At 37.4% G+C, this 12,702-nt stretch overlaps 1 protein-coding gene across 1 annotated transcript in view; it reads right to left on the reverse strand.

Annotated features, from left to right (window-relative positions):
- MYO5A (myosin VA) overlaps positions 1–12,702 on the reverse strand; it is a 180,460-nt gene that overhangs the window by 106,141 nt on the left and 61,617 nt on the right. Inside the window, exons 3-4 of the mRNA XM_080808332.1 lie at positions 11,101–11,272; positions 8,989–9,133 (exon numbers count right to left, since the gene is read on the reverse strand). Coding sequence (XP_080664458.1) covers positions 8,989–9,133; positions 11,101–11,272 — 317 coding nt within the window. The remainder of the gene's footprint in view (positions 1–8,988; positions 9,134–11,100; positions 11,273–12,702) is intronic.

Genomic DNA, 12,702 nt, shown 5'->3' on the forward strand with positions numbered 1-12,702 from the left:
AGTTTGTTCTCTATAGTTAAAAAGAGTCTGTTTCGTGCTTTGTCTATCTCTCTCTTATTTTTTTCCCTTTGTTTGTTTGTTTTGTTTCTTAAATTCCACATATGAGTGAAAGCATATAGCAATTGTCTTTCTCTGACTTATTTCAATTAGCATTATACTCCCTTGCTCCATCCATTCAAGAAGAAAAGATTTAAATTCTAAAGGTGACATCAGACAATGACTTCACAATGACAATATTTAGTATTATTTTTGAAGTGAAATATTTCCTCTAAAAAGATGTGCAGGCAGACTGGTGAAAACTGTGCTTTAGAGAGGCAGAGACACTATTCAGGAAATGGAAAGAAATGTTCCCTAGAGATACGTACTAAGGTCAGTCAGTTCCTACTGAGGAACCACTCACATCGCATTAAGATCCTCTCTGGTCAAACTGACTTCTCTGTGACATCACTCCAGAGCCTATAAGATTAACATAACGAGGCCATAACAGAAATATGCAGTTACATATGTTTGTGACTTTTATAGACTCATAGTACCCGTATTTTATTCCTTCCACAGCCTTATGGGGTAACTAGTGCCCACTAAGTGCCACATTTATAGGTAAAGAATCCTGAAGAGCAATCATATACCAGGCACTAAGCTAGTCTCAAACTAAAACCTGGGTGGGATCATGAAAAATACATAAAAATCAGGCAGATGAAGAAGCACAGAAAAGGATATTCTAGACTGATTAAAATGTGCACAAATACAAATATGCAATGTTAGTTTGAGGGAATAGATGTGTTAAGAAGAGGGGAGTGTAGCTGAAAGTAAGAAAATGAAATGACAAAGGATAAAAGCTTTGGGGTCTCAAAGCGAGAACCACATCTCCACTTCCAGATGCTGTTTATTAGCATGATAGTCTGACAAGTTATTTTCCTCAGTTTCCTCACCTGTAAAGCAGGGGTGATGATGCCTGCTCCCAGGGATATGAGGAAGATTAGAGGAAACACGCCTGACACCATGCTTGGACACAGCAGGCATTGAAACATGGCATCTATTAATTAATGTAAGTTAATCCACCTTTATAGATCATACATGAGATTCCTCATCATATAGCATATATTACTTCAAGGCTATTTGCATAAATGGGATACTTGGTACCACAGGGCAGCCGAGTCACTATTGGTATCAGGGGAGCTTTTATAATACCAGCCCTCAGGAGCTCTGGACAGCGATGCATGCAGACTCCCAGCCATGTGAAAGAAGGAGCCACCCTCAGAAAAGGCCTAGCAGTGAACAGTCAAGAGTAATCAACTAGATGAGAGGCTGAAGTGGATGAGAAGAGAATGGAGACATAAAACGCCATAGTGATGAAGACTTGATGACAGTGACGCCTATACTGCAATACTTAACATTTTTAAAAGAGTGTATTTTTAACATTTTTATTGAGGTATAGTTGACCTACAATGTTACCTTAGTTTCAGGTATACAACATAGTGATTCAGTAACTCTCTCTGTTACGCTATTCAGAGTGCTTTTATGTTTATCATTTAAGATAATTTTCACCTTTGAAGTAAGCACGACAGACATTATTTTTTCCGTTTTATGGAAAATATACTATTTACTATTAGTTAGACGGGTTATCTAAGTTTAGAGCAGGGCTCTATGAATGACGTCACATACCGCATCCCCTGGTTTCCAAGAAGAAAGTATAGCATGCTCCTTCTGCTCTGCTACACAGCTCCTTACCAGTCTGCTCTCCACTAGGAAGAGCAACATGCTTATTAATTGGTCTCCATGGAACAGAAAGGTAACAAGTGCACACCACACAACAGCGTTAAGTGTCCAGGTAAACCAGCCAGTGAAACTGTTCCATTGTGTCGGCAATAAAACTGAGACCAAGGCAGACAAGGAGATTTAACCTTGTGTAGTTATTTACTGATGCAGTTGTGATTCATACAGATAACTTTTTCATTACACCAAGGTCATATATGTAAGTATCTAATTTATTTCAAGTAAACCCATAAACGAAACTTAGTAGAAAAAATTTATTTACCATTCCCAATTGGAAAAAAAAATACCACATTAAATTATTTAAGAAATACTGGTTTTAAGGAAACAAAAGAAAAAAAGCTTTAGTTTTAAGGAAAGTAATATTGTCATTTAGTTACCAAAGAGCAATCAGTTCCAGCATGAGAAAAGACTGATATAAATGGGACACAAGAATATAAGAAGAAAAACAGAGAAGTCCACTGACATTTTCTCTTCTGTAAGTCAACAAGACTATTAAAGTAAGAGGCCTGACTCTGAAGGTGTTCTATGAGGACACTCTTCTCTATAAGGGACATGCTTAGAAAGGAGTCCCGAGTCAAGCATCCTGGTTATTGCTACTCTCATTGGACATATAGCTACTGGGGAAGAAACACTTCTGTCAGCTTTGTTTGGAGGATAGATATCAAAAATAAAACTCCAACCCTTCCTCCTCCCATGCTCCCACTCCACATATACAGCCTGCTCTTCCTTCAATATCCTCTGTCTCAGTAAATGGCAACTCCCACCTTTCAGGTGCTTGGACCAAATACCTTGCCACCATCCCAGACTCCTCTCTTTCTCTCATAGCCTCACATAAGGAAGTCTTTGTCCATTCTTTCTTAAAAATACATCCAGAGAGACACCTGGGTGGCTCTATCAATTGAGCGTCTGCCCTCAGCTCGGGTCATGATCCCAGGATCCAGGGATCAAGTTCCACATCAGGCTCCCTCTGCCTTATGCTCCCCCTGCTTGTGCCCTCTCTCTGACAAATAAGTAGATAAAATCTTAAAAAATAAAAATACATCCAGAATCCATCCATTCACTTTTACCTTCTCCATAAATATCTTCTTTAACTAGATTATCATTATTTCTTGCTTGGATCAATACAAAAATCTCCTAACTAGTCTTCTGGATTCTACCCGTGTCCCAACACCAACTGTTCTTTTAATTTTTGCTTGTTTCTCTAACTAGTTTTGATACTATTTCAAACATGTGGAAAATTGCAAAGCTAATAAAATGAACTCCCATATACGCTTTACTCAAATTCACCAATTGTTTAGGTTTTGCCTGTTTGTTTTATTAACCTGTCTGTTTCTTTTATTTTAATATTTTCTGAAATATTTAAGAGTGGGTTACAGACATGATGCCTCCTATATAATTTAGAGTAATATACTTCCTCAGAACAGTGACAGGCTTTTACTTATCTACAATAATCAAAATTGTGAAATGTAGTATTGATATAGTAGTAGTATTTAGTCTACGGTCTATACTCTAATTTTATCAACCATCCAGCAATGTTGTTCCCTACATAGTTACCTTTCCTCCCCAGTCACCAAGGATTCAATTCAGAATATTCATTGCACTTAACTAGCATATAATGCTCATCTCCTTTAATCCTAAACAGTTCCTCAGCCTTTCTTTGACTTTTTCGATCTTCATAATTTTGAAGAGTATATACAGTTATTTTGGAGAATGTCCCTCCATTTTCAGTTTTTCTGGTGTTTCTTCCCAATTAGATTCAGGATATGCATTTTTGGCAGCAATCTATGGTTGATTTTTATCATAGCTGCAGGCCATTCCTCTGCTCAAAACTCACACCCAGAGAAGAAGTCAAATTTGCTACAATACCCCACATGGCCTTGTAGGGTCCTTGCAGTTGATGATCTCTCTGCCTGGAATATTCTTCCTCAGATATGTGAATGGTGTGCTCTATCTTTTCCTTTGTGTAATTACTCAAAAGACAGCTTTATTTTTTATGGAAGTAGATAAGTTGATACCAAAGTGTATATGGAAAAACAAACATCTAAGGATAGCCAGGAAAATAATGAAAAGGACAAACTATGAGAGGGTTTAATGATACCAAACATTAAAAAATATTACGAAGGGGTGCCCGGGTGGCTCAGTTGATTAAGTGCCTGACTCTTGATCTCAGCTCAGGTCTTGATCTCAGGGTCATGAGTTCAAGCCCCACATTGGGCTTGAAGCCCATTTAAAACAAACAAACAAACAAAAAACTACAGGGCCACTATAATTAAAACAGTATGGTACTGGGACACGAATAGATAAAGGGAGGTGAAAAGAACAGAGAGAAGAAATTGATCCAAAAACATAAGAAAACCTAGGATATGCTAAATGGCATCTGAAAGAACTGGAGCAAAATGGGTTTCTTAATAAGTGATGCTGGGATAACCAGGTAGCCATTTGGAAAAAAGATAAATTTAGATCCATATCTCATATCATACAAAAGAATAAACTTCAATTGAATCAGGGATCTAAAGGTACATTATAAAACAATACAAAGACTAGGAGAAAACATGGATGAGGGGCGCCTGTGTGGTTTAGTTATTAAGCATCTGCCTTCAGCTCAGGTCATGATCCCAGAGTCCTGGGATTGAGTCCCACATCAGGCTCCCTGCTCGATGGGAAGCCTGCTTCTCCCTCTCCTGCTCCCCCTGCTTGTGTTCCCTCTCTTGCTGTGTCACTCTCTGTCAAATAAATAAAATCTTTTAAAAAAAGAAAGAAAGAGGGACACCTGGGTGACTCAGTTGGTTAAAGCAGCTGCCTTTGGCTCGGGTCATGATCCCAGGGTCTTGGGATCTAGTCCCGCATCGGGCTCCTTGCTCAGCGGGGAGCCTGCTTTTCCCTCTGCCTCTGCCTGCCTCTCTGTCTGCCTGTGCTCACTCTCTCTGACAAATGAATAAATAAAAAATCTTAAAAAAAATAAAAAAAGAAAGAAAGAAAGAAAACATGGATGAATTTCTCTTTTATCCTGGTATAGGGAAAGGCATTTAACAATGACTCAAAATCCAGAGCAATAAAAAAAAAAAAAGACTGATTATTTTGCATGGGAAAAAAACAGCATAAACAAAATCAAAAGAAAACTTATAAGTGGGATGGGGAGTATTTGCAATATATACCATAGGCAAAGGGCTAATATCTATAACGTATTTTTAAAAATGCTTAAAATTGAGGATCAAAGGACTAAAAACACAATAGAAAAATTGAAACAGACATGAATGGACAGTTTACCACATAAGCAAAGAAAAAAATACATCAATAAAAAGTCTCTTAAACACATGTAAAGATGTAAACTCACTCATATTTAAAGAAATACAAATGAAAACAACATTGAGATACCAGTGGATAGTGAAGAACTAAAAAGAAAGACTACACATTTTTTGTTGATGAGGCTATAGGGAAGCAGGGACTCTTGAACATTTTTGGCAGAAATACAAACCAGTACAAATCTTCTAGAGGGAATTTGGTAATACCTACAAACTACATTTACACCTAGATTTTGACCTAGCAATGTCAATAGATGTTAAAATTAGTAAAGTGAAAGTATGATGAGAAACAGGATATTTGCACAGTCTCAAAGTATTTTCCTATAATATACTTACTAATTTCAAAGTTTAAAATAAGTAATTATAGTAGAGAAATCTGGTAGATACCACCATAACCAAGCGATCAGACTTAACATCCCCAGTAACTGGCAACTTGTGTCTCCTCTCTATGATGAAGGGCATACCACTTCTGTGAGGTTCCTGCCCCAAATGTATGGCTAGCTTCGATCTAATCCAGAGAAAACCTTAAACTTTCAGAAGGGGAAGGATTTTCGCAGTCTGTTTTGCCTAATTCTTCTATTGCTGTGTCCTCAGGGTCTACAAGATAGCTGGCCAGCATTCTTCCAAAGTGTCAAAGCCATGAAAGGAAAGAGGACTAAGAGATGGTCCTAGATAGGAGGAGCCTAAGGAGACAGAACTAGGTGCAATGTATGATTCTAGATTGGATCCTAGACCAGAAAAAGGACATCAGAGGGGAAATGATGAATGTGATCAAGATTTTTAGACTACTTAATAGTACTATATCAATGTGAATTTCCTTGTTTCAATTATTTACTACAGCTGGATGTAGGGTATATGGTACCTCTGTGCACTGTTTTTCCACACTTAAGTTCAAGAGTTTTTTTTTATGTTTGAAAGAAAAAAGGTGGGGGAGGAGACAGCTTTACAAGGAGGCTTTCCCTGAGCCTAGCACATATGCCCTTTGGCCCACCTAACATTATCTACTTCTCTAACTTTATTTTCCCGAAAAGCACTTATTAATGTGACAAACTGTGTATCTTATTTACTTTTATTGTTTATCATGCCTCACTTCAGGAGGGTAAGAATTTTTGTCTATTTGTCTCACCTGTCTGTTGTGTCCCCCATGCCTGGGACAGTGTGTTGGTGGTGTTCAGTAAAGGTCTACTGAACAAGTAGCTATTACCTTCCCTGAAGTTGTAGGGGCCTCTAAGGGTACCAGGTCTCACATGTGGTGAATACAGCACATCTCCACTCAGTAAGGAAAAGATGGTAAGAAAGATCCTGCAATATCTAGCTCCCACTGTATGCCTAAGAGCCATGGTCTGTTTAGCGGCTGCAGCACATCTTATGTGCACAGATTTACTCATATACATGGTGGACTTAGGAGCATATTTTAAAACTGGCTCAGAAACAGAACTGAGCAAAGGGGAAAGCAGCAGGCAAACCTGCAGTAATCGCATTGACGGGCTGAGTCACAGGAATAATTCGGGGGGTGGGCGGGGGGGGGGGTTAGGAAACCAGAGTAAATCCAGGGTTTAAAAGCCAGAAATACTCACATAAATCTAACGCTATTCTTGGGTTTCTCTCACAAAATGCTAAGAACCAAACTTTCGTATTTAAAATTAGTTTTTTTAAAGAAGTCATATCATTCTCTAGGAGCAGTATAACATTTTTCAGAGACAATTTTTAGGTCCTGGCACTCCCTGCAATTCCCTCTCAGCCTAGTAGTTCTCTGGCTGTACTTGTGTGGTGCTAACATTTTATCGAATGCTCCAGTGCCATACACGTCAAATACTGGTGGGCTTTTCTCATTTTAGGGAAAAAATTGTGCTGATAGATGGAATTTAAAAGCTTTAAAAAAAAAAATAACATTTCTGGGGCACCTGGGAGGCTCAGCAAGTTGAGTGGCCGACTCTCAGTTTGGCTCAGGACATGATCTCGTGGGTTGTGGGATTGAGACCCCCCCATAGAGCTCCGTGCTCAGCAGAGGGTTTGCTTCAAGATTCTCTCCCTCTGCCCCTTCCCGCCACTCGCATGCACCCAACTCTCTCTCTCAAATAAATAAATCCTTTAAAAAAAAATGTAACCTTTCTTACACTTTTTTTTTTAAGATTTTATTTATTTATTTGACAGAGAGAGAGAGATCACAAGTAGGCAGAGAGGCAGGCAGAGAGAGAGGAGGAAGCAGGCTCCCTGCCGAGCAGAGAGCCCAATGCGGGGCTCGATCCCAGGACCCCGAGACCACAACCTGAGCCGAAGGCAGAGGCATCAACCCACTGAGCCACCCAGGCACCCCCCTTTCTTACACTTTTAACACTTATTTCCATTTTATAACAGAATCTGCTATAATACAGCATATTATGTACTACAAAACTATATTTAGTCATTTTATATTTAATATGATAATATTTTATAGTGTTAGACCAATGGAATTTGAAAGTTAGTCTTCCTAGTTATGTGGCCTTAGGAAAGTTAAATAACTTCTCAAGTGCTTAAGTTTTCTCAGTTGTAAAATGAAGATTAATAATAACTCCAACCTCAACAGTTTGTTAGGAGGATAAAATTACTTAACAAAATGGAAGGCAATTAAACAGTGCCTTGCACAGAGAGAGTACTTAATAAGTCTTAACGATTATTAGAACAATAATATTTCATTAATAAAAGGGCATAATGACTTCTATGGACTCTGGCAGGGAAATATTTCTAAAATTCTGTTATGTGCTGGCCCAATTATGTCAAACAAACACCCTCCTTGCTTGGAAAGGAGAAAATAAAACCTCCGCAGTATTTTTTTTCTCTCCACTTCATAAATTGCTTCAGGGTTTCCCACAGCATATTTATAGTATGCTGGTTCGTACCTGAAGACTGGAGCAATGAGTTAAATGTATACTATTCTATAGATCCATGGTTTTGATTTTCATTATATTACATTATTAACAGCACAACTAGTCTTGAAAGTAGCTTTTTTTCCTCTGGTTTTCTACTTTCAAAATGTTAGGTTTCCATGGTTAATATTAAAGACATTTTACGGATGCTGTTCAGGATCACTGGTCTCTAGAACATAAGAGTAACATTAAATTTACAGTTTCCTTGGTATTTAATTCTCTAAGATACAGACAGATTTCATCTTCTTCTCAGGCCTTTTCTTTCTAGTCTGCCACTCATTAGCTGAAGGATAGTGGGCTCATGACTTCACACCACCCATCCTCGATCCTCTCCTCTGTAAACATAGCATCTGTCCTCCCATAGTCACAGCAGCAGGAGGAGATTCCAAAGGCAGTTGGTTTTTTTTTTAATTTTTTAATTTTTTTATTAACATATAATGTATTATTAGCCCCAGGGGTACAGGTCTATGAATCGCCAGGTTTACACACTTCACAGCACTCACCATAGCACATACCCTCCCCAGTGTCCATAACCCCACCACCCTCTCCCTACTCCCCTCAACCCCAGCAACCCCAAAGGCAGTTTTTAAGACTGTATGTCCTTTTATAAATACGAGGTTTTTAAAATAATAATGTAGACCATTTGAAATAGTCAAGGCTGCTTATTTAATAATAATTTACCAGCTGCTCTTCACTATATATATATGTGTGTATATATATATATATATATATATTTTTTTTTTTTTTTAAACAGACAGAGATCACAAGTAGGCAGAGAGGCAGGCAGAGAGAGAGAGAGGGGGAAGCAGGCTCCCCGCTGAGCAGAGAGCCCGATGCGGGGCTCGATCCCAGGACCCTGGGATCATGACCTGAGCCGAAGGCAGAGGCTTAACCCACTGAGCCACCCAGGTGCCCCTCTTCACTATATTTTAAAATATCTATGACTTGGCAGAGAAGAAACAATCATATCTAGTAAGAATCATGAAAAAAATAGAGCTTTCACCAACCTGGCCATTTGCTTGTAAGCTTCTTCAGCTACTGCAAAGATATGCGGATCCATGTCACCCATATTCTGACCACTATATGCATTAATAATATCTTCTCCATAAATAGGCAGCTGTTCATAAGGATTTATAGCTACTAGGACTATACCTGGGGGAGGGGTAAAAAAGCAAAAGAAGTTAATGATATACTAATGGACATATAAACTTGGTAAAGTGAGAATCACAGTCAACACAAATTTCAATTTCAGTTAATCTTGAACTAACAAATTGTTAAAGATCAAAATATACCATAGCCTTTGCTCTGAGCCTGTTATACCTAGACCTAACTAAAACTCCATTTTAAAACATTAAGCTATTAAAAATAAAAACTATGGCAATGTTAAAAGAACTTTAAATATTTTCATAATATTTCAATATTCAATATTCAATAATTGAAAATATTCAACATTCAATATTCAATAAATACTAAAAATATTCAATAAAATAAAATAAAATAAAAAATTTACTACTAGAAATTTATCCAAATGAAATAATCAGACATTCAAGCAAAGGTTTTTTTTCATAAAGATGTTTATCATAATATTATTCACAAGAGTGAAAAGTAGAAACAAACAAAATATATAACAAAGGAAGAGTAGCGAAATATTTTGTTACATTCATATGACAGACTATTATGCTACCACCACAAATTAATTTTTATTAGAGAATATTAAGTGTCATAGCAAAAGATGACACAAAACTATATACAGATTAATTCCAATTTCATATCTATTTATACTTTCTCACATATACACACATATAGGAGATATCAACATAATACTGGTTATTTTTCAATAGTGAATTATACGTAATTATTTTTCCTTTTTTATACTTTTTTGTATGTCTTTAAAGTTTATAGTTGGTGTATACTGACTTAATGAAGTCCTTCAATCAACAAATATTTATTCAGCTCCAAGTATGTCTCAAGTCTTTTCTGAGTGCTAGGTTTATAACAGCAAACAAAAAAAGACAAAGCTTTATTCTCATAGATCTTATATTCTAGTGGGAAATTCAGACAATTAACAAGAAAAAATAAATATCACAGGTTAGATAGTAGAAAGGAAAAAGGAGAAAAATTAAACAGAGAAAGAAGATGGAAACTAAGGAGTGGAGTAGGGGTTTATGATTTAGATAAGACAAGCGTGGGAGGCTTCACCAAGGAGGTAACATACATGCAAGAAAAAGATAAATGGAAAAACGAAAATTGAGAAACAGAAGTATTTGGTTCATAGATAAGGAAGAAAAAGAGTTAGTATCAAGGACGCAAGAGGTATAAATTCCTTTATGAAGAGAAGATAGCTGTCTCTATCCAAAGCAGGGGAATAAGGAAGAAATGATGCGTGCTGAGTTGGTCACCCAAGCAAACAGACTTAGAAGAAAATGAATGAAATCCTAGACCAGAGCCCAGAAGAGAGTTATCAGGGAAAGAAAGATAAGAGGTCAATAGAGAAAAGAGCCAGGGACAAGGTAGAAAATAAGATTTAGAAAAAAAATAGAGAGAGAGAGAAAGAGAGACAAAAGAAGTAAAAGGGGAAAAATCCCAAAGTACCTGGTGCTTTATATCTAAGAGAAAGAAAAAGAATCCTGAGCTGAGTCACTGGCAGCTAATACTGCAACAAACATGGGCCCAGGCCAGCACATCAGGCAAGAACAGTTACCTAGAGTCCTCAGTCCTGCACTGAGAACAAGAGAACACTGAACTTCTTGAACCCGCACTTTGGACATCTACTCTTCTTGAGTAGCAGTCCTTGTACGAGATGAAAGTCACTGGCAAACCGGTCACTGAATTGTCAAATGACTTCTTTGGGAGGAAGAAAATCTTAAAAGATGGACCCAGTTCAGTTCTTTTTTTTTTTTTTTTCCTGAGCAAAATTATGTAAGTTCACAAAAGAGCATATTTAGCACAAAATGCAACTAGCTAATGAACATGGTAAATCTTGTTTGATAACTCTTTAGTGATTCTCTCTCTAGCAGGAAACCCAACTGCAGCCTTCTTTCCCCATGCACAGTAATTCCGTGGCTATGTCTATCAGAGGAAGGAGTTCACGGTCCACTCAGACAGCAAGGCACACTTACCACAATATGTATAAATAAGTTTGGAGTCAATAAAGCGGACTCTGAGATTGTGGAGCACAGCAGGCTCATGAAGATAGCTGAGGGCTGTGAGGTCATTTTCACCCACAAGTATGTCAGGGTTTCTCAAGTGAGGCAGTTCCTTGGTCTTTGGATCTAGACGATATTCCAAATCCTGAAAGTACACAAGATATAGAATCTGGATAAATCATAGCAATAAAAGTAAAACAGGTCCATACATTTTGCTTATTTCCTATTCCTGATATGCTTCTCAGCTATTAAGTGCATTCTTTTCCTGACACCTTCAAAAGCCACAGAAACTGGTGGAAATGGTTTTCTTTTTTCACTAGATGTATTAACAAATTAATACAAATATTAAGAATTTTTGTAATACAGTTTGAGAAGTTTAGACATTTAAAAATTTTTTTTCATTTTTCCCATTTTTAAAATTTAAATTCAATTAATTAACATATAATGTATCATTGGTTTCAGAACTAAGTTTAGACTTTTTTAACCCAATTACTGAACCAGAAGTTTTGGTTTTTAATTTTTTTTTTTTTAAAGTAGGCTTCACGCTGGGATTGAACTCATGACCCTGAGATTAAGATCCAAGTTGAGATCAAGAGTAGGATGCTTAACGGACTAAGCCACCCAGATACCCCTGAACCAGAAGTTTTTAATCTTTAAATAACATTTCTCTCTCTCTCCCTTCACCTGTGATAAGTGAATGAACAATAAAGAATGGTTAAGAGCTTGGCTCTAGAGCCAGATCAACCTGGGTTTAAATCCTGAAAATGGTACTTCTTTTGTGGTCTTGGATAAGTTATTCAATGTGAATCCTTCATTGGTAGAAAGGGCATAATAAAAGTAGCTCGCAGGGGTGTGATAAAAATGAAACGAGGCAGGGTGCCTGGGAGACTCAGTCGTTAAGCATCTGCCTTCAGCTCAGGTCATGATCCCAGTGTCCTGGAATCGAGTCCCATATCAGGCTCCCTGCTCAGTGGGGATCCTGCCTCTCCCTCTCCAGCTTCCCCATGCTTGTGTTTCCTCTCTCTGTTATCTCTCTCTGTCATAAATAAATAAAAAATCTTTTAAAAAAATTAAATGAGGCAATGCATGGCATGTAGAAGTACCTGGGAACCCCTGAACGCTGAGAGGTCCAAGAATCCCCTGAAATTAAGTGTAAATGTGTATATTCATATGTGTAAATATATACACATATGTGTATTATATTTTGGAAAGACAGTCCTTAGTTTTCATTTGATTTTCTTTAATGAGGTTGATTGGCTTACAAATTTAATAAGTACTACTCACTTTAAAACCAAGGAATTATGGCTTTATGGCAAAGCCAAGCATACAAATTATCACTCAAAGAGGCATTAAGGACAATAACATATTACAAGTAAAAAGGCAAAAAAATGAAATGTAACTGTAGAAAAGGACTAGCTGGTTTTGTAAAAAGCCACTTTTCTTAACATTGCAGAGATAAACGGATGTCATATATTCAAAATAGGTTGGAAGGAACTATGCTAAATGGAGAAGAATTTACCCTCTGCTCCTTGACCTCTCCCTGTCTGTTTATTATGGATGTAATGTCCTTGCACT

The sequence above is a fragment of the Martes martes genome (genome assembly GCF_963455335.1).
Source record: "Martes martes genome assembly, chromosome: 7".
NCBI lineage: Eukaryota > Metazoa > Chordata > Mammalia > Carnivora > Mustelidae > Martes > Martes martes.